The sequence below is a fragment of the Psammomys obesus genome, unplaced genomic scaffold (assembly GCF_907164565.1).
Source record: "Psammomys obesus unplaced genomic scaffold, mPsaObe1.curated_primary_1811, whole genome shotgun sequence".
Taxonomy (NCBI): domain Eukaryota; kingdom Metazoa; phylum Chordata; class Mammalia; order Rodentia; family Muridae; genus Psammomys; species Psammomys obesus.
In genome coordinates this window covers 13,936,647-13,959,018 of record NW_026596085.1, presented here as the reverse complement: position 1 = coordinate 13,959,018, position 22,372 = coordinate 13,936,647, and the positions used below count along the sequence as shown (strand labels likewise).

General features: G+C 51.0%; 1 protein-coding gene across 2 annotated transcripts in view; it reads right to left on the bottom strand.

Moving 5' to 3' along the window:
* Positions 1-800: 800 nt before the first annotated feature.
* Positions 801-22,372, bottom strand: part of Cerk (ceramide kinase) — a 37,838-nt gene continuing 16,266 nt past the window's right edge. The window contains exons 2-13 of one of the 2 annotated variants that reach the window (XM_055627010.1): positions 20,731-20,844; positions 20,003-20,125; positions 17,181-17,306; positions 15,526-15,589; positions 14,246-14,391; positions 11,568-11,642; positions 9,597-9,749; positions 7,148-7,253; positions 6,393-6,469; positions 5,411-5,616; positions 4,281-4,489; positions 801-3,272 (exon numbers count right to left, since the gene is read on the bottom strand). In XM_055627010.1, coding sequence (XP_055482985.1) covers positions 3,218-3,272; positions 4,281-4,489; positions 5,411-5,616; positions 6,393-6,469; positions 7,148-7,253; positions 9,597-9,749; positions 11,568-11,642; positions 14,246-14,391; positions 15,526-15,589; positions 17,181-17,306; positions 20,003-20,125; positions 20,731-20,844 — 1,454 coding nt within the window. In that variant the 3' untranslated portion in view covers positions 801-3,217. The remainder of the gene's footprint in view (positions 3,273-4,280; positions 4,490-5,410; positions 5,617-6,392; positions 6,470-7,147; positions 7,254-9,596; positions 9,750-11,567; positions 11,643-14,245; positions 14,392-15,525; positions 15,590-17,180; positions 17,307-20,002; positions 20,126-20,730; positions 20,845-22,372) is intronic. The other variant, XM_055627011.1, reaches the window with a different exon arrangement.

Below are 22,372 nucleotides of genomic sequence, written 5' to 3'. Positions count from 1 at the left end.
GTTGGCCATTTGCATGTTCTGTGTGTTCACCCATCCATCATCTATCTGCTGACCCATCCTCACATCCATCCATCCACCTATCCATACTTCCATACACATAAACGTTATCTATTCATCCATCCATCTTATTTCTTCCTCTCTCCACCCACCCACCCAGCCTTCATTCAGCCACACCACACATTGGTATTGATGCTGGGACACAGCCCAGTCAAAGCCCCTAGGATCTTGGCAAATAGACACTTGCAGCTCTCCTGGGAGCACAGGGCACTGGGCACGTCTCTGCCTCTCTACAGCTGTCCTTCCTGCGCCTGTAGTGTGACCTCTCAGCCACAAGTGCCACCACACCTAGTCCTGTTTGTGGCCCTCACCTGGTTCCCTTAGGCCAGGTGGAGTGTCTGAGGGCCACGCGTGCTACTGTGGCTAGCTGTGTGGACATGGGGTGCTCGTGCTGTACCTGGCGCAGCTGCACCTCAGAAGCACAGCTGTGTCAGTAAAAGAACGAGTCACGAAGCAACACCTGGCGCATTTCCTTCAGGCAAACTGCAGAACCTACTAGCTAAATAATAATGCTATGTGAGCCACATCCCAGGTTACCCAGGAAGGGACTTCTCAGATGTTAAAATGGCTGCAGAGCAACCCACAAGGAGGGTGGGGGAGGGGTAGATTTATCAGGGAGAGCACGATGAATATCTGGGGTATCATCCGGTTTCTTAGCACAGACTCATTAAACTGTTCTTTAAAAACATAAAACTGCTTTGAAGATAACAAGAACTTATAAAAGAGTAAACACCACATTCTGCCCAAAATCACTTTATTTTTTTGTCTTCTCAAACATATCAGATCAAATATGCCACTTCCTAACCTTGAAGCCAGCAGGATCAGGAGGCATATTTGGCTGTCCTTGTCAGTGCTCCCGGTTCCAGGAGACTGTGATGAGGACTAGAGCAGCTCTTAGGAAACCTGCTGCTCCCCATTCCCACTGTTTAGTTTCGATAAACGAGAATAAGTTACTGCACATGACTGCTGCCTAATTGTGCACCAGTGGGCCACAGAGGGAGTTAAAACATGGACCAGAACCCCTATAGGATCCTAAGTTGCCTTTGCCTAACCTTTACTCCTGTTTTTCCCCCCCTAAGATATCTAAGGCCCGGGGTTGGGGTATTGCATCTAAAAAGCATCATGGAGACCACAGTCTATTGTGTGGGAGTGTCAGGGACGCCTTACCATCCTGTGTACGAGTGTCAGGGTCATAGGTGTCTGACACTCACGCTGCTCCATGATAGCGCCTAGGTCTGAGATTCTGAGCGTGGCTTGCACTACCGAGCACCGTCAAAGCATCCTCTATCTGGACCCCTCCTCTAGAACTGGCAGTGAGTGGTAGCGGCGGACCAGGGCGCGGGCATCATGTAGCAAGGCCAATGAAGACCCGAGTCCTTGGAGGGGAGAGTGCAGTTCCTGAGATCCAGGGGCACCCCCGGCTGCCTCGGGCCCTGGGCCCCTATGGAATGCCAGGGGTGAGTGGGCAGTGAGGCGGCCAGCCAAGTGACTGCCCTGGTGCTGCTCCAAGGCTGCCTACCTCCTCAAGGAGCTGCTAGTCTGACACCTTTGGCTTCTGCCCATCCGAGAACAGACCTGGATAGAAATTGCTGAGTGCCTTTACTCTTTCTATCCAGCTTTTCACTGGACTGTCAATCATTAAATAGCACCACCACACAATTCCCTTTAACGTGGTCCCTAAGCACAGCCTCCTTTGCAGCTGCTTCTTTTGTCTGGATGGGACTGAGAAACAGAGAAATTTCACATATGCTTCAAAACGTAAGTCAATGCAAGAGCTCCTAGAAACAGGTGCGGCCTGCAGAACTCTGGAGTGACCAATGGGGCCTGCGTGTGATGCACGCTTTCCCTAATGCAGAACCTAAAACCCACTCTTGTAACAGTCATGGCCCTTCCCCCTTTGCAAGACAAGTTTAAGCTGCATATTCTTGAATTTCATATAAAAACTCTTTTACACACATGCTTCAGACGCGTAACTCTGGAGACACGGCACAGGCCACGCTGAGAAGCCCCTGGGTCAGGAATGCCTTCAGAGGAAACTGATCATGAGCTCGGGGGGCTTTGGCCAGAGCAGCTAGCAGTCCCCTTGTGGAGACAAAGCAAATAGCCAAGACACGGATTATACCCCTCTGATAGACAAGGAGAAAGCTGGCAAGAAGTACATGGACCAGAACACATGGTGAGGGAAAAATGGATGTGGACCCTGGGAATGGAAACAGGGCTTGCACCAAAGTACCTGGGGGGAGTGGGGGAGGCGCCGACCTGGGATCAGCTGTCATCCCACTGGTGACAGTCAGGTTGAGGGTGGTATAGAAATTCACAAAGCACCCTTTGTGCATGCCAGCTGCCCTCTGTCCACCCCACCCCAACCCCCATAAAGCCCAGTTGTGCCAAGTGTTTTGATTCCAGATAGAGCCTCCTTTGGGCCAGAGTGCGCAGGCTGCTGGGGCTGACAGAACAAAACTTCCAGTGGGTACTTTGCTGGATTGTCTCCCAGGACGTGGCTGTGATGGCAGCAGATGTGGGGAGTCCTGAGGATGAGACGTCACCCTGGGTATCTTCTTGCAGTGACATGGCCCTGCTCTGTAGGCGCAGCTTTGTGGAGGTTACGGTTGTGGCGTTCAGCACGGGCCACATAGCAACGTCCTGATCATAAAAGGAGGTGGGGGTAAAGTGACAGCAAAGAAAGCCATCTAACTTCCCCAAACCTGGTCACAACTCCAGAGAAAGTCTCACAAAGGGGTCAGAGTGACTGGGTCGTCCCCCGTGTGTCCAGATGCTGTGACCTGATTCCTGGGAAGTATTTGTATTGTAATGTCCCTAAAATTATTGCAGTATGGCCACTAAAGGGCCGTCTTGAAATTTGCATGGTTGGCATGGCTAAAATGTCGCCGGTGCTCCCAAACCAGCAAGAGCCATTTACTGAGAACAAGTTCTATGAAAAGCGACTCCAATGCACGTAGAACCAAGGGCGCCAGGTATGGATACCAGGTATGGAACTGCTGATGAAGCTGTCTTTTCTAAAACCAAGATTTACCTATCAAAAATAAATCTCTAAGTTCAAATGGATATGTCAACATAATTGCTCTGTCAAAGTTTTCTTAAATTATTTTCATACTCCCCAAGCTCAAAGTAGATGGCGCCTCAACTTTGGGGTTCTTGCTTAGGACTCTTCTTCAATTCCCCGAGCAAAGAGGCGTACCAGCTGGCAGTGGACCCTGCAGGGACAAACAGCTGCATTTAAACCTCACATGTGTGCCGCCACTCACAGCTGACCCAGAATCGTGCAGTCCTCCCACGGCCTCCGAGTATGCACAGCTACTAATGGTCTGTTTTCAAAAGACAGCTTGCTTTATTCTTTATATGGGGAAAGGCTTTTCCTTGCTCCGTTCTCTTGGGCTCTCTACCACAGGCTGGGGAACAATGCCGCCCTGACCATGGAGAGCAGGCACGAGGGCCTTCCTCTAGCCTACTCATAGCTTGGATGCTAGGTGCTCGGGCTCTAGTTAACAAGTTTCAGGGGTGACTCGTGCTTTGAGGTTCACCAAGAACACCGAAAGCTTTAGCTGAGGGTGACTCTGCGCTCCGCTCCCCTTGGGGACCGACGGGACTGAATGGGTAAAGTCAGGCAGAGCCAGCCACCCGGCCCTAGGCTCTTGCACATGTCCTTAAGAGCTACTCTAGGCTTTCGAGTCCCCTAAGGCTGTGTGGTGTGGCCTCTCCAGGCCCCTCTGAGGCTCCTGCCCCCTCTTTGCCTAACAGAATCAGGACGCCCTTCCCAGTCCCTCAGACGGCCCCCTGGTGCTGCTTATTCCCACCATGAGTACCTATTCCTTGCCACAGAGGCCAGATACTTTCTGGGTGACTTGGGAAGGGGGAGACCCAGGACTTAGGAAGCACCCAGGAAGCCAGTCGCTTTTGCTTATTCTTTTAACTAGAGAGAGGGGCTGTGTGACTATGACAGACAAGAGACCAAGGGCAGAATGCCAAATATGGCAGAGAGAGAGAATAGAGCAGGGAAGCCTTAAAACCCCACAGGATGTGTCTACAATGCACAGCACCACAAAGTCAGCGCCTGCTCCATGCAAACTTCAGGCCACACAGCTTCCACACCTGAATAAAGACACGGGGAGATGATGCCTAGTGTTTCCTGCCACAAATCCCAGTTGATGTCTGTGAGGGGACAGCACTCCTCTGGCCAGGTGGCTGGGGTCCCGGCCACTCACCTGACCTCGATGGTGGGGCTGTGCAGGATCTCTCCGTCACAGTTCCAGGAGCTTCTGGAGGCCAAGCAACTGCACCTGGGGCTGTCGTTGCAGATCTGCCCGAATCCCTGCTTCCCGGGTTCCTTCAGGTCACTGTCCTCATCTTCCACGTGCTTTGATACGAACTGGAATTTCTTGACTCGATAAACTTCAACAAAAGTGAAGTCGAACTGCCGAGGCAAACGTGGTGGGGGGCGACAGTCAGTCAGTGAGATAAATGCTCCAGCTTTGCTGGTTTAGCCAGCCAGGACTCGTGGTCCTGTAAAGACGCCCAGAGCAGTGTCTCCAAGCCACCCAGTCCTCCCCATCTGACAGCTTAGAGCCAAGATGTGCACTGCCCTCTCGGGAGCTTCAGACAACTGCCAATACCTTTGCAATCTCAGGTCTGAGGATAGAGAGACCTAGCCTCAGGGGTTAAGAGCTCTTACTGGTCTTGCAAAAGACCCAAGTTTGGTTCCCAGCACCCACATCAGGCAGCTCACAACCACCTGTTACTTCAGCTTCAGGGGAATTCAACACTTCTGGTCTCCACAGGCAATTGTGCTCACCACGTACAGATAACCGATCCCCCCACACTCACGGAAATTTTTTTATTCCTCCACGGATATAAATACTCTAAAGAATCCTGTGGCTCATTAGTAGTGATTTGTAGAATTCTCTATTTTTGAAACTTATTTATTTTTAAATTTGTGTGTGTGTATTTTGCCTGTGTGTGTATTTTGCCTGCATGTATGAATGTATGTATATGCACCATGTACATGCCTGGTGCCTATGGAGGCCCAGAAAAGGTCATTGGCTCTCCTAGAACTGGAGTAATACACAATTAATAGCTATCAGTGAGTGTTGGGAATTGAACCCCGGTCCTCAGCAAGGACAACCAGTGCCCTTAACTGCTGAGCCATCTTTCCAGCCCCTAGATTTACATTTTTAAGTGAAAAATTTACATGAAGGGACTGACAAGGAGCTTAAGGCATGTGAAATACACATCCAAAGATCTTTCCTTGGAGTTAGCAACAGATCCTACAATTTCCCTGTACGGCAGGAACTGCCCAAAATGTAAATGACCTTGGGGCAGGAGTGCACCACCTCACCTGGTCATCCTGGTTGGTGTGCCGGACGAGGAATCTCAGGAAGTTGAACCTGGAGCACTTCCGGATGAGGATGAGGTCGGAGGATCCATCTCCCAGATGGGCAGCCGGGGACAGGCCCCTGGGGCTCCGGGGACAAGCACAGGACATATTGGTGGCATTGATAGCCAGGAACTTCCCACACACCACTTGCCACTCTTCCACTTCCTCTGCGGAAGACAGGGGCGGGCGCTGTGGTCAATGTGGGTGAGGGGCGGCTGCCTGGGCCGTGAGGGGTAGTAGCTGCTGTCCCACCTGTGTGTTCTTGGCTTTCATTCTGGCCTGACTAGGTACCATGGAACCACCCAGCCACCCAACTCAGTACCCCAGCAGGTCTTATGGGGACCAGGTCATTTCTCTGCCCCCCCCCCCCCACTCTGACAAGAGCACCTTTGGACAGCAGTTTAACAAGGACAAGAAGACCCCTGCCGGGATCAATCTGGCCCACCATCTCTCTTTATAGACTGAGAATGGTTGCCACAGACTTGAATAGTCTAAAAAATAATAATAAAAGAATAGCTTGCTCGAGACGACTACACAAAACTCCAATCTCAGAGTCTATAGACAACACTATAGGCAGATGACACGCGCATTCATTCACACACTGTAGCTGTCGTTCTTGCAGAGTAGAAATGTAACAAAGACCTTGTGGTGAATATGGCAGAAGGCACTCATTCAGGGAAGCCCAAACAGGGCATTTGCCAACCCATATTTTACAATAGCTGGAACGGCAGCCTTCGCTCTGGCCAGCCTCCTGACAGTGATCGAAGGCCTTTCTACAAATGTCTCGGCTCCCTAGCAACTCCTGAGCTGAGCTGTCTCAGTGCTGCCTGGAGCTAGAGCGAGAGCTGACACAAGACAAGCAGGAAAAGAGGGCAAGGAAGTAGATGGCCAGGAGAGGTCGCGCACTGAGAGGCACACACAAGAACACGCTCGCAGCGATTACCAGCATTCTCCAGGCCGTAGAGGGCTTTCTTCTGCTCTTCCTCCAGCTGCTGCTTACTCTGCCTGCACACGAAGCACCTGAAAGACAGCGTGGTCACCTTGCCTCAAGTGCAGGCGTCCAAGTGCATTAAACAGCCAAGCCCCTGGTCTGGGCACACAGAAAAGCATTTAAACTCCTTTTGGGCAATAAAAGGCTCTGGTTTCAAAAGCCTCATTCTTCAGCGTACTACTTTTGAACTCTCAAGATTACACCCAAATTCACACCTACTAACCAGCAGCTCCCTTCTCCAGGGCTTGCAAACATCTCTAGGACAGGCTTGGTTGCCTAGCTCAGGATGCACCAATGGTGAACGTGCAAAACCCATCAAACGGATTTGGGGTGAGAGTGCCCCGGATCTCAGGTAACAAGTGTGATGAGCCTATGCTCCTGTTAGTTAGTAACTCAGAGCTGAGCCGCTGACTCAGTGCGTATTTCTCATTTGGGTGCGGGTGCAGCTGGACCCACCCTCTTCAGTCCGCACCACGGGGAGGACACAGCTGCTGTGCAAATCACCAGGATGGAGACGTGGAGGCGCGTCTTCTGGAAGCATCTGTGAACTGGGAAGCTCTACACAAACCCATGGAACTCAGAGCCTCCCCTGTGTGTTTGGAAAAAGTCCTCTGCATCCACTGCCCTAATAGAAACAGGCTCCCAAACAGCCCTGTGTATATCAAGTCATTTACAATGGAAACCCATGGAGAAATGCACCTGCTTACCCGGCCCGGCAGGGTTTCTTGTCCCTGGGAGATCCCACCGTGTGCTGTGCTGGGAGGAAGGACACTGTCCCTTCATAGTACTGATGGGAGAGGAAGGTCTTCAGCCCTGGGAAAAGAGCAGCCGAGAATGAACACCCATTTGTCACTACCTGGTTCTGAGTGCCCTTTTACACACACCGTGACCGTCACTGCCACCACTCCCCACTTCCACCATCATCAAGAGGACAGGGGTCTAGAGAGTGGCAGTTAAAGAGCACTGGCTGTCCTTTCGTAGGACCCTGGTTTGATTCCCAGCACTCCCATAGTGTCATTTCACCACCATGTGTAATTTCAGTTCCAGGGGATCTGACGCCCTCTACTGGTCCTTGTAGGCAATGGGCTTGTATGTAGTGCTCAGAAACACAAAATAATAAAATAATTAAAAAGAAAAAAGAAGACCAGGAGCTGACCAGTCTGCAGGGGGCCAAGAGGGCCCTTGCATGGTATTGCTACAGTACCAGGAGCTACAGATCCCACTCTCCCAGTCTACCCTGGGTACCCCTCCAGATGCTATGCCAGCTGCTGGGTGTGGGAAGCATGCCGGGGGCAGCTTTGTGGAGAACGGCTATGGATCATGGGGCTTCTGTTGCCTCCGCCTGCATGTTGGCGCTGCCTTCTTTCTTCACTCACTCCCTGGGGGCCCCATGAGATGTCCAGTGTCCGGCGCTGTGGGGGAGCTGACCCACAGTGAGCAGTCAAGTAGTTGTGTGAGGTGTGCACCACTGAGCTCCGGTAGGATACTGGAGAGAGTTGTCTCATCACAAGCAGCAACTCCAAGCACAGGCTCGTTCCATTCCCCAGGTTCCCACCACAGTCAGCCCTGGAATGTCTGAGAGTCCAGGATAGAATGCCTTGCTCCACACTTCACTCTCCTTCATGAAACCCTCAGCTGCCCGACACAGTGGCTGCTTCCCACTCACTACGCTAAAACACCCTTGAGTTGGCTGTAATGCCGTGGGGACAAAGACCAGGAAAGCTGTCTGAGGGGAGGGGCCTGGAAGAAGGGGGCTTCTCAGATAGGATCTGAGGGGCCTGGGACTGGAAAGGAAGGCAATGGCCAGAGGCTGTGGCCAGCAGGGGCTCCTCTGGTCTGCCAGGTGGCTCAGCAGATGAGGGGCAGGAAGGGGAAGGGAAGAGGCAGGCACAGGACCTCAATATGGAAAAGGTCAGTCTGCCCAGCACCCAGAGCCCTTCTCTTCGGGAGGCGCTGGGTGTTTGTTGTAGCCCTGCTACCCCACAGTGTCTAAGTGTGTCAGGGGTGCCTTCCTTCCTCTCACAAGAAAAGGGGTGGGCTCTGGTGCTTGGAGCCATTAAGCAGAGTATAGAGAAGAGGCCCAGACAAGAGGGGACAGTAAACACAGGAGAAGGATTCATCTGGACCACCAGAATGCCACACACTGCGTTTTGCATTTTTTTCTAAGCTCCTCCTCCTCCTCTGCAGTTTAAACTGATGGGGGAGGGAGGAGGACCCAGGCATGACTTGAAACCAGCAGGTGATAGCTTTGAGTAGCCTGAAGCTGATCTGCCTTTCTTGTTTCTCCCGGCTCCGTGACTAGGTAAGAGGGCACACAGCTATCACCGAGGGCTCTGATTCCCTAGGGTACCGGTGGACAGACACACTGTTTGCACGTCTGTCCCATACCAGCTGCACTTAGGAAGGCCCCGAGGTCTGGGTTCTGGCGAGCCTCCGGGGACACTGATGCCCACCTCTGCAGGCCACTGAGCTGCAGGAAGAATGACAACAGACCTGGGCAAGCCATTCAAGCATACTTCCTATTGTCTCAACCGTGAAATGGGGGCTGAGTCCCTGCTGCTATAGGAGGGGAAGGGAGGACGGGGAACGTCTGTCTAGCCCTCCCCTACCCTGCTGGAGTCGCACTGAGGCAGGTGCGGACCTCAGAACTCTCCTGTCCTGGTCAGTTAGTTACACATGCTCACAGTTACCCGTCCTTGAGGACGTAGCTGAAATGGATGATGGACGCTACTGTAGAAGCTCTGGGAAACGGTGCATTTGTGGATGGGGAGGAAGTGGACCTGAGCCTGAAAGACAGATACCCAGGGCTGAACCTCTTCACAGGGAAGGGTCCTCCTGCTTCAACTGCTACACTCAGGCTGATCGGAGAAATGATCTTTTTTTTTTTTTTTTTTTTTTTTTCCATGAAAATCGTCTTCCTTGACCCTTTGGGTTAGTACCACTTACGTGACATGTGACAAATCTTCCAATCCACCGGGGCCTCCCCCAGTGTGGTTCGGACACACGCTGTGACTCTCAGGGGGCACAGGATCTGGGTCGCACTAGCCAGATTCAAGGTCACGTTCACATTCTGGAAAGCCAGGCCCCAGAGCCCTGCCGGTCTCTGGGGTGGCCAGCTACTTGTGGATGAGCTTGATGTCTGTGAACTCGGCATACCTGAGAAATCGTATCTGACGAGGCCCATCCACCGCTTCTTTTCGCTGTCCTTGATTAAGTCTCCGTAGAAACCGTAGCCCAGCAGAGAGACCGAGTACCGCAGCAGCGTGCTGTTGTGGTGCACGGAGGACACGTCCATGGCCAGCGAGTCCCCTGCGGGGGGGAGGAGAGCTGTAAGGGAGCCCCGTCTCCACCCGGACCTCCTCTGCCCTGTCCCAGACAGCACTCTGAAGATACCAGGGGTGTCTGCCTGCCGCAAACACGAGGACCGGAACACGCTCGGCGTGGCAGTCTGAGTGACAAATTATCTGGCTGAGACATCTGTCAACGCCACCTCATGCACCAGGGTCGATTCGGCTGATCTGGTTGGTTAAGTCGGGGTCCCCTTCCTCTCTCATTGCTTCATCTGTGTCCCTCCCAAAGCTCCTCCCTCTGTCAGAAAGGACGACCTTCCTGGACCTCTGGCCCAGGGTATATTTTGGAGCCTCAGAAATGAGCTCTCCAGGGACAAGAATGTGGCTCAGATTTCCAAGCAAGGTTTGAGAACTGTTCTGAGTGGACAGAACGGAGTGTACTGGGGTGGGGTGGGAGTGGGGTGGAGTTGGGGGGGTTAATTCATGTTAACTGAAAGAGAAGTAGGCTTGAGGTCGAAAACAGGAACGCAGCACTCAAAACACAAAATCCACCACGTATGGAGGCTCACCCCCCTGCAGTCCCAGCACCCAGAAGACCGAGGCAAGCACATTGTGAGTTCGAGTCCAGCCTAGGCTGTAAAGGAAAGGCTTATCTTAAAAAAATAATAATAATAAATAAAAATTATACTTAACAAGCAGAGGTAGAAAGATTCCTGTGAGATCAAGCCAGCTTGGTCTACACAGAAAGTTCTAGGCCAGCTGAGGCTAAATGAGACCCTATCTCCAAAACAAAACAACAACAACAACAACAAGAACCCACGACAATAAAATCCTAAGTGTTAATTTTAAAAGACAGCATTTCCATGACAAATGAGACTTGACAATGTAAAGAGGGATGGGCTGGGAGGAGGCACCAGCCATTTTGAAGAAACCCCACAGCTCTTCCTCCCATGGGGTTTCTCACTAGGAACTGCAACATTGGCTGGGTGTGTCTGTCACTCAAATGAGTAACTCTCCCTGGGGCCTTGCAGGTGCTTCACAGTGGGGATTACTCTTGGTAGCTGGCTAAGGGAGGAGATCAAGCGAGATCATGAGAAAGCAGGGCCACAATGAAACTAGCTGGGGCCTACAGTCTGTGCATGAGGCACCTGCAGGACTTGGTCTGCAGACTCAAAGCTGCAGGACCTCCACGACACAGGGCAACAACAGGATATCTGAGAGGAGTCTGGGTGAGGATCCAGTATTGATAGCAAAACAGAAGCCAGAGGCCTCGAACCAGACCAATGACACACTGCAGTGGTCATTTGCAAGTGAAGCTGTTTAGGCAAATGGGCATACTGTGGGTCTCACACACGTCAGCTTTCACAGGGAGATTTGGGGGGAGGGTTGTTTTGTTTTTTTTCTTTTGTTGGTGACATTACAAGGGCAGGGGGCAGATATGAAGAAACATGAGTGGGATTGGGGTACACAATGTGAAATTCACAAAGAATCAATTAAAAGTTAAAAGAAAAAAAAAGTTACCAGACATGGTGGCGCATGCCTTTGTCCCCAGCAGTCGGGAGGCAGAGGCAGGTGGATCTCTGTGAGTTCGAGGCCCAGCCTCGTCTACAAATTGAGTCCAGGACAGCCAGGGCTATACAGAGAGACCCTGTGTCTGGAGAGTTGCCTTAGTAGTTAAGAGCAATTGCTGCTGGTGGGAAGGACCTAGGTTCAATTCCCAGCACCCACATGGAGGTACCCTGCAGACATATGGTATATAGATGTGCACCTAGGCAAAACCCTCATACACGTTAAATGGATCAGTTGATCAGTCTTAGGAAAAGAAGACAGGACTCACCAACGATGATGTGCAGAGCTGACGTCTCTGCATCGTTTGTGCCCACTGTTGCATAACACACGCAATCTGTGGACCCTGCAAAGAGGACAGGAAAGCCCTTAGCGTGAACGCAACTGTCCAAAACTGTCCAATGTAACCGACTTCCAGTTCGGTGAGTGGCACGCTGATTCTGTCCTTCTGTGGCCCTGGGACAGCTGGAGAATGAAAGGAATTCACCCACAAGGTGAATGTTAAAAATACAAAAAATGGCCTTATGGCTGGCCAAGGCAGTGGTGGTACATGATTTTAATCCCAGCACTCAGAAGGCAGAGGCACTCAGATATCTGTTGAGTTTGAGGCCAGCCTGGTCTATAGAGCTAGTTCTAGGATAGCCAAGGCTACAAAAGAAACTCTATTGTGGAAAAAAAAACAACAACAAAAAAACCAAAAACAACATAAAAGGTCTTATAATAATGTTGCACAGCTCCATAAAGTGGCCTGCAGCATACCCGGACACAGAGACCACCCTGAACCCTCTTGGAGCTTCTAAGAGATGTCCGTAACACGGCCAGTCGCTCCCCTCCCTTGTAAGGCTCTGGAAGGTATGTGGCCCCTGGCCACTTCTCTATAACCGGCTGTAGTTCCTTACAGCCAGTCGAGCACCATCACGGGAAAGCACACTGCAAACAAAGTCAGCTGTAAAGGCGTCTTCGTTTTTATTGTCAACCTGTCACAACCTAGAGCCTCCCGGAAAAAGAGGGAACCTCAGTTGATGAACCGTCTCAACTGGGCTGACCTGTGGCCATGTCTGTGAGAGGCTACCTTGATTGAAGCAGGAGGACCCAGCCCACTGTGGGCGGTACTATCCCTAGGTAGAGGAACCTAGTCTGTGTAAGACAGCTAGTGAGCATGAGCCAATGAGCAAGCTAGTTGTCAGCATTCCCCGAGGTGATTTCTGCTTCAGTTCCTGCTTGAGTGCCTGCCGTGACTTTCCTTAATGATGGATTGTGACCCTAAAATAAACCCTGCCCTCCCTAAGCTGCTTTTTGGCCAGGACGTTTTACCACAGTAACAGAGAAGTTAACTGGAAGTAGAGCCGGGGATGAGCCCAGCTTTGCTGGAGTACCTTCCCAATTCTTTTTGCTGGGTACACAGGGGCGAATATTCCTATTGCACTGTCCTGCAGTCCCCATCGTGGCATCAAGCCAGAATCTGCTGCCTGTGTGCTGCTTAGTAAGGGAACTGTCACCTGGCTGAAACAGGGCTGGGTGGAAGTCAGAGCTGAGTCAGCACCAGCATTCTACCAGAGGAACTCATTTTATGCTTTACTGAAGTTATAGAAGTGTCAGACTTTTGAGCCAGCTGGAGCCGGTGGAGGTCACACAAAGCCATCTTTTCAAATTTCATCTGAGGGTGGGTGGTTCATGTGTCCACTTGCTCCTCTGCAAAGAGGCTGGATGCCACTCCGAAGGCTTTCGTTTGCCCACCCTGCTGGCACAGTCGAGCATGACCTTAGAGCATTGAATGTCAGGTTCAGAAGAGTGATCTGTGCTCACAGTAACTTGGCATTCCCTACGCACAGGACGACGGGAGTTCTCTGCCTACCTAACCCACAGGCCAGCAGCCAACTGGAGCTCACTGTCCTGGTGCCACAGGAAACACCAGGTTTTGGACCTGGCACCTACTTAGCAGAGGTCAGTTCCCTGAGGCTCTATGAATAATAGGAACTGCTCACTAAAGTTTAGAAAAGCTTGTGCCATTAAAGCATCACACATTATTCATGCGGCAAGTTGCATAGAATAGGGGGGCTCTCGTGGTTCCACAGGTCACTCTGATGGCCAAGGGATGACTTGTAAGGGACCGTGCTAACAGTAAGGGCTCTACCTCTTAGGCTAGGAAACTGAATTGTCTTCCCTCAGGGTCTCTCAGCCAGCCTGCGTTCATCACAGAGGATTGGGTCTCTGGCAAGCACGCTCACTAAGCCTGCAAATGAAGCTCCTCCCTCAGATACAGAAAAATTTCCCTCCCTGACTCCAGGATAGCAGCTCCTTTGGTCCCCAACTGTGAGTTCCCTAAGAGCAGGGACTGTCCTATTTGCTGCTGGGCTCCCAGGGTACCGGAATAAACATCTTCCCAGACACACAGTCTTGTTCCTCTGCTAGTCATACATTATCTCAGATAACAGTGTAGTTCTGAGAAATTACAAAAATCACCTTTTAGTAGTTTATTTATTTTTATCTCATGTGCATTGACATTTTGCCTGCGTGTATGTCTGCCTGAGGGTGCTGGATCCTGGAGTTACAGTTATGAGTTGCCATGTAGGTGCTGGGAATTGAACCCAGGTCCCCTGGGAGAGTAGTCAGTGCTCTCCACTGCTGAGCCATCTCTCTGGGCCCCTGGAAAACCACTTCAAAAAAGAAAAGAAAAGAAAAGAAAAGAAAACCAGAGTCTAATGTAGGCTCAGCAGAACTCACCATGTAACTGAAGATGATCTCCAACTTGCTTCTGCCTCCTGATGGCAGAATCACAGTTTAAATGAAGTATGAACCCGTAATGATTAACCCTCGACTTGAAGCCCTAATCCTAGGGAAGTGTTACTAATTGTGTGTGTGACCACATGAAAGGACACGTCCTGTGGTTGTGCGTGCAGACCTCCTCCTAACTCCAACAGCGAGGAGAACGCCGTCTGTGTACCACACCTGCAGGGATGATGCCAATCCGGAGGGTACTGGGCACCAGCACAGCTCTGGGGTGGTTGGGGTCAATGCCGGCGCTTTGCTGTGTCCTCCCAATTACCCCGTGCAGCACCTCGCTGAATGTGCCGTCCCCGCCGACACACACGATGCTGCAGGAGGAGCATAGGTCTGTTAGTCTGTTAGCCCTCTACTCACAGCAGCCGGGGGACCTCAGGTGAGTGGCCTGTCAGACATCTGAAAACTGGGCTCCTGAACCCCTCCCTGTGCCAAGAGGTCAGACCAGCCTGCCTACTCTGCTTTTCCAAACAATAGGAGTTTTCACACCCCAGCTTCTCTGCTAGGGATGTAGCATTTTGGCGGGTTTCTAGACAGAGGATACGTGGGGGGGGGGGGGGCTGATCAGCCATCATAAAAAACCTATGGCTTTCGGGGGCTGGAGAGATGGTTCAGTGATCCAGAGCACACACTGCCCCTCCAGAGGACCTGGGTTCAGTTCCCAGCACCCACATGGTAGCTTACAACTGCCTGGAACTCCAATTCCTGGGAATCTGCTGATCTCTCTTCTGCCCTCCATGGGCACCAGGCTCATATATAGTGCATGCGTTTACATGTATGCAGGCAAACCATCATACACACATACACATAATATCAATTGTTTAAAAAAAAGAAAACAGCTAGCACCTGGGCTGGGGTAGCTTCGTGGCAGAGCACTTGCCTAGCACACAAACCCCTTGGGTTTAGTCCTTAGCACTGCAAAAATACCTATTAAAGATTAGCATGCACTTCGTATTGAGATTGAAGCTTGCCAGGCAGGAATGCCAACCCAGTATGGTAGTGTTCCTGCTGCTGGGAGGGCCTCCAAGACGGGGTGACATGTGGTACCCTTCCCTTCTCTTGATCCAACTGAATGGTCTTGCTGTACCCCAAAGTGGACCTCAGAAAAGAGGGGAGCTCGGCCTCTGTTGTCAACCCCCTGCCCTGGGCACAGTCTTGGGAACTCAGGAAGCAGGGGCAGAGGGGACCAAGTGAAAGCCAGGTAAAATAAGTGGGTAAGGAAAGCTAAGGGGAGACGGTGGACTGGGCAGGACAGAATTTACAGCATGCTGTCCAGCGCTGGGGACGATTGCAGGTGGCGCGGAGAAGCGTGCACAGGGATGTGTTCTATTCCATAACATGGAGGAAGGCCAAGGGCGTGCTCACAGTCCAGGATAACCCAAGAGCTCCCACAGGGTAGGTCTTGGTTAGCATTCACTGTGAGCGCAGGAAAAACAAGCGTAACTCACCCATCATAGCTGTCTGTGTTGATCTCATATAAAGTCTCCTTGGCTTGATTAGCATGCTCAGTAACTGTGGGGAAAACAGCGCATGGGACGGTTTAGCGTCACAGCTCGGCACCTGTGTGTGAGCTAACTGCCAACTGATGCTATTTTATAAGGGATCCCAGAAAGTCATGGGAAGATTTCCCACAGGCAGTCTCCCCCCCGCCCAGACTCATCTCCCTCCCTCTTACAAAAGAGTAAGACTAAGGCGGCCTCCGTGGGAAACAAGCATCTCAGGATCCATTCTACCAGTCGAGACCTGACATTCTTGGCACTGGTCAACAAGTAACTTTGTTTTTAACCTATGTGCATGAGTGTCCGCCTGCATGTATGTATGAGCACCAGGTGCATTCAGTGCCCACAGAAGAGGTGAGTGTTACAGGTGGTTGTGAGCTGCCAGGTGGGTGCTGGGAATTGAATCCTGGTCCTCTGCAAGAGCAGCTAGTGTTCTTAACCACCGAGCCATCTCTCCAGCCTCAATAAATAATTTCTTTAAGAGCAGTTAAGTGCAGCTTCTGTTATACTTATTCCTTAATATACAAGTTACTTTAATTTTTTAGAATACACCAAAATGTAAGGAGATAAGGCTAGCCCACAGTCCTTGTGACTAATGTGAAAAAGCAAAACTGATAGTGAAATTTACTGCTCACACGGTTCTGTGTCTATGGTTTCCCACATTGCAATCTGAACTGCTCCTTTAATAGAGCTGCTGTATATTGTTCCCTTGGAGCCACCATGATTTCAGGTTCACACCTCCTATTGGTGACATTTGCGTTGTTGCCAGTTTCCTGTTATCATGAAGCATGCCAAGGATACCTGAATGTCCCAGTCTTGGTGAATACCCGACTGTGCTCAGATTTGGGAAGTATGGCATATTGGGATAACCTCTTCGTTTTGAGACTTTTGACTTGTACTGCTAAGAACCCCCCCCCTCTTTTTTTGGTAAAGTTTTACAATGTAACCGAGCTGGCCTCCAACATCTAGTCCTCCTGCTTCAGCCTGCTCAGTTCTGGGGTTCCAGCCCTGCCCAGCTGCACCAAGCCCCTGAAGGCCTGCAGGAGCAGGGGACCATGTCTGTGTCCCCCTCTGAAACCAGTACTGCACTGATGACAAAGTGCTATGACATGGCTTTAAGTCGTGCTTTGTAAAATGACCTACGATGTGACATTCTGAGCTGTCCACTACTTGTATCTTTTCCTGCAGGGACTTCCTGCCTGAGAACTCTATTCTTTTTTTATCTCCCCTGTGTTCCCACAAGTACTTTATAGGCAAAGTACATTATCTCTTTTGCATTCTTCCAACTGAGTGTATAAAAACTTCCATTGAGTTTAAAATGACCGTCTAGCACAGCGGTGCTCAACCTGTGGGTCGCGACCCCCATGGGTGTTGGGTGTCACATATCAGATATTTACGTTGTGACCCATGACAGTAACAAAATTACAGTTATGAAGTAGCAGTGAAAATACTTTTATGGCTGGGGGTCACCAGGGAGGAACTGTATTAAAGGGTCTCGGCATTAGGAAGGTTGAGAGCTAGGATAAAGCCTCCTGCAGCAGCGGCAATGGGAGTCCCTCTCAAGGTGGCCCTTGCACATTTGCCCCGGTGCCCAAAACACTTACTGATGATTTCCGTGGAGATGGAAGCCAAGGCGAACAGAGGTGCCACTTTTTTTTCATAGATGTGCTTGCCCTGGCCTTTCCCTCCGAAAGGGTTGATAAATACCAGCAAATGCTTTGGCCTTGAAACTGCAAGACAACACCCACATCCCGTCAATCACAATGGGCACAGTGAGTTCAAACTGGATTAGTGCTCTGCTGGTGAAGAGCAGGCAAGTTTTGACAAAGAATTTGTGGTCACCAAGGGAGCAAAGTGACCATCTGTTGAGATGAGGGTGGGCTTTGCACACGTGTGGGGCATCAAGAAGGTTCCTGTCCTGCCCAGGTCTCACAAGGCGTGAGCACAGATGGCTGTAGCTCCTTCTGCCCACGGGAAGGACAAGGCTTTTGGGAACACGAATGAGGCGGGAATACAGAAGGGAGCGTGAGGAGAGGAAGACGGACTCACACACAGACAGAATGACTGGATGGACAATGGGAAGAGATCCTTCCCTCAGGCCCAGCCAGTGCCTGGACTTCCTGCTCTCCTATGAAACTCCCTCCCACACATCTATTTTGGCTGATTTAAGTACAGAGCCACTTAGGTCCATCAACTCACAATAACATGAAGATGCCCAAAGAAACCCAAGATGGAAGAAACCCAAGATGGACATCCATCTACACCCAAACTTAAGACATGGGTGTTCATCGCTGTGCTGTGAAGGGCTGCCCCATACCAATGGCGGTGGGTAAGAGGCTAACAGCTAACTATGGAACACATACCCATGGAGTGAGTGACTGACTAACCTCTAGACACAGGGCACATACCCAGAGGGTGGGTGAGCGGCCAGCCATAGGGCACACAGCCAGAGGGTGGGGTGAATACCCAGAAAGTGGGTGAGTCTAACTGTTGGGTGCATACCCATAGATAGGGCACCACCAAGTGGACAGATGCCAAAAGCACCAAGGATATGCACCCTGAATACATCCAGGATGTATATACAAAATAGCTCATCCATGTGACTCCATTCACACTCAGCTCTAGTCTCGAAAAAAGACAAAACCAACTGGGAGGATGCTCTTCTAACTAGAGAAAGCTGAAATAAAGTGTATTGGGAGTGGAGCTCATGACAAAATGCTTGTGGAGTACGAAGTGGGTCTTACAAAAAAAAAAGATAAAAGATTGAGGGATGTGGGGAGGGGAAAGAGAAAGAAAAGAGGAAAAGGAAGGGAAGAAAAAGAGAAAGGCAGACAGGCCAAACCTTGAGGGAATTTCAGGGGGCATGCAGGTTTCAAAGTCTGCGAGGTGTGGTGGCACACACCTGTCATTTCAATACTTGGGAGGTAGAGGTAGGAAGATCAGGAGTTCAAAGTCAGCCTTGGCTATACAGAAAATTCCAGGGCCAACCTGGGGTATATTAGACTTACTCTCAAAACAAGCAAGTAAAAGCAAACAAGTACAAAATGAAAAAACTTAAAATATGTCTGTTTCATATTTTATCATTTATAGTTGTATCAGAAAACCCAGGTACGGAGCCAAGGAGACAGCCTAGTAAAGTATTTGCTGTCCACACACAAGGACCTGAGTTCTGATTCTCTGTACCCACAGAAAAGTGAGGTGAAAGCTGGGCAATGGTGACACGTCTTTAACGACAGCACTCGGGAGGCAGACAGGAGGCTCTCTGTGAGTTCCAGGCCAGCCTGGCCTACAATCTACATTGAGTTCCAGGCTAGCCAGGGCTAAGCAGAGAGACACTGTCTCAAAAAACAAAACAAAACAAAACAAAACCCAAAAAATCCAAAAGCCAAGTTGGGCCTGGTGGCACAGACCTGGGGAGACATAGGCAGGCAGATCACTGTGAATTTGAGGCCATCCCAAACCTGGTGTAAAAGGCAAGTGCCAGGACTACACAGAGACACCCCGTCTCAAAAAACCAAACAAGCAAAAAACCAAAATGAACAAACAAACAAACAAACAAAAAACCCCAAAACAGTGAAAAGCCAAGTGAAGTCCCAGAGTTGGAAAGGCTGGCTGGCCAGCCAGTCTAGTCAGATCATTGAGCACCAAGTTCAGTGAGAGACCCTGTCTTAAAAAACAGGATGGAGAGTGACAGAGGAAAACCCCTGATTTGAAGTCAGCTTCTAGCCTCTATACACGCATGTATATACAGAGATAAATAAATGCCTTCCTACTAAGAATTCCCAGGCCTAAACAGTTTCACCACTGAAGTTCCTCAACCTGCTAAAGAAAACCAGTTTTAGCCAGGCATAGTGGCACCTGCCTTTAATCTCAGCACTCCGGGAGGCAAAGGCAGGCGGATCTCTGCAAGTCCAGCCTGGTCTACATAGTGAGTTTCAGGACAGCCAGGTATACAGAGAAACCCGGTCTCAAAACAAAAACAGGAAGGAAGGAAGGAAGGAAGGAAGGAAGGAAGGAAGGAAGGAAGGGAGGGAGGGAGGGACAGAAAACCAATCTTCATCATGGGTGACCTTTTCCAAAGGACAGGAAAAGAAGCATTTCTGAGTGATTCATGCTAAGTAACGGTGACCTCCCAGGCAAAACCTGACAGAGATGTCACAGAAAGGAAGTCACAAGCCCGCTTCTCCCTGAACGTTGATGAGGGGCCTAAGGCGTTTGCTCCAGTCTCGCTGCTGGTAAGCAGGGGCTGAGCCCGCACCTCGGCTGCAGATCTACACACTGCTACTACTCCACCGTGACCCTCTAAGTAGGAAACACAAAAACAAATCAAAGGGATCCGTCACGTCCACCTGGGTCAGGTCACTGAGTCTCGCGTGCCACCACAGCTGTGCTGCCTGGCAACAAATCCGAAAGCTCGCCCACGTACTCAGGCTGTCCAGCAGCTCACGGAGGGTCTGCAGCCACAGGTGACACAGTTGCTCGTCGGCGCTCCAGAAGGTCACCTGGGCGCACTTCCAGCGGTGTGGCCGTGCTCGCTTCACACAGTGGACTGTACAGAAACCGACACTGGTTAGCAGGGTCTGAGGCTGTTGGGAGCGAGACCTCCAGGTCTCCACCTCTCATCCTGGGGAGTTCAGCTGTGCTTTCTTACAAAAGATCACACCCCCAGCGGGGTTTACACCCCCTTTGTAGAGGTAAGACAGCCCAGCTGCGCTCTAATCCACAGGCTGGCGAGGTTGCACGAGGTCAGGGGGCGGGGCCAAAACACAAACAGGCCAGGGTGGCTAAAGCTGCCCGCTCTGTCCCTGCTGGGTGAGATCTTCCAGGCACAGCCTATTGGGACAGGGACACCCACGCTCCTCACCTAGGCTCTGTAAAGGAAGCCCAGTAAATGCATTGGTTCCCCTGGATGAACTCTGGTGCTAAGCTGCCTGGGTTTGTCGATGGGACGCTAGGAGAAGGGAGAATTTTAGCGACACATAGCGGGCACTTTTAACACTCTGAGACGTTTCCCCACTCCAAAAAGTAGGTGGTGAGTAGGTGCTATCAGAGAGAGTCTATGAAGAGGAGCCAATCACTGGCCTGGTAAGTACCCTTCTCTGCAGTCTGCACGGAGCTGAAGGGGGGCCCTGGCAAACACTGAGGCGCCCTCACCTGTGAACGCGAACGGATTTTCCATTTTCTGCCATCGGCTGCTGGAGGACTGCTTCTCATGGACATCCGCTTCCTCCACAGCAATGATCTCGGACACTGGCACCGAGAAGGTATCTACAACGACAACACGCTTAGGTTCAAGGACCCATCAGAGTTACACAGACAGAGGCCCCCAGCTCTGGAGCTGCGGAGACCCATGGCTGCTCTCATTAGACACCCCAAACCAAAAGGAAGGCTGTGACTGGCGAGATGGCTCGGCAAGGTAAAAGTGCCTGTGGCCAAGCTTGATGACCTGCGTCGGGTCCCCAGGATCTTCAGGGTGGGAGGAGAAAAACTGCTTCTACAAGTTGCCCTCTGACTTCCACGAGCACACCATGGCACACACACCCCCTCCCAACAAATAAAATCATTACGTTTATATTAATGTAATATCTGCATTACAATTCATAACAGTAGCAAAATTACAGTTACAAAATAGCAACAAAAAATTTTTATGGTGGGGGGGCTCACCACAACATGAGGAACTGTATTAAAGGGACGAGGGAAGGTTGAAAACCACTGGCCTAGAGGATGACGGCTCCAGGCAATCGGTTTGGTTCTGTTGCTCTGAGATAAGTAAGGTCTCACTATGTATCCTAGGTTAGCCATGGGCTCTCAATCCTCCTGCCTCAGCCTCCTGAGAGCTGGATTATGAGTGTGCTCCATCATGCCTGGTGGCAAAAATAGCTCTTTAACCAGGAGCCCAGAGAGAGGTAGAACTGACCCATACTTGCATGAAGCATGCTGCAATTACTTGGCTTGGTTCAAAAGGAAGTTGTTGCACGGGCACAGAGCCATGGTAAATGACAGGCCCGTCTGAAGCTGTGGGCTGAAGCATTGTGCTCAGGAGGGCAGAGAAGATTATAGACAGTAATGTCCTCTTTGAACACAGGCTGGACTCCCAATGCTTCTTTATGAATCACGGTGTATTTTTGTACAGAAAGGCGTTGCTACCTACTGGCTTCCTAGCTTGGCTCCAAACCCTGCAGTCTAGCTAAAATCCTGCATCCCTGCCAGCAGCTGAATTAGCAAACCACGCTGGGTAGCACCCATGATCCTTTTGTGTTCCTTTTCAAGCTGTTGCCAGGGAAATTGGGTCATCAGCACCTGGGGAGGTGCAATCTGAGCCATGGAAGGATTGTAGTCATGTCTCCACAGGCGTGCACGCACATGCGTGCGCGCGCGCGCGCACACACACACACACACACACACACACACACACACACACTGGGGAAAGGCTGAACTGAGAAGGATCAAGCCCAGTGCTGTGTAGAGCCTTCTGTGCTCACCCTGGGTCTGGGGCCACCCTCAGCTCTCCTCAGATAGCTCCCTCCTGGGATTCCCATTTTTTCACCATTGTGTCTCCAATATTTAGTTCTTAGCTCCTTCTGCTTCTCCCTTCCCTGATAACAGCCTCCCACACTCCACCCCCGCCCCTGCACACACACACACAGCTTCTCACCATTTCTGCACAGGTGAGTGCTGCCCAGGACAGCCCCTGTAGCACACATCTGGACACCTCTGCAGCAAGCAGCCTCGCCAACCAGCAGCCAGTTCTCCGACACAGCCCCTGCCTACTTCTGAAGCTTACCCGCCTTCCCCA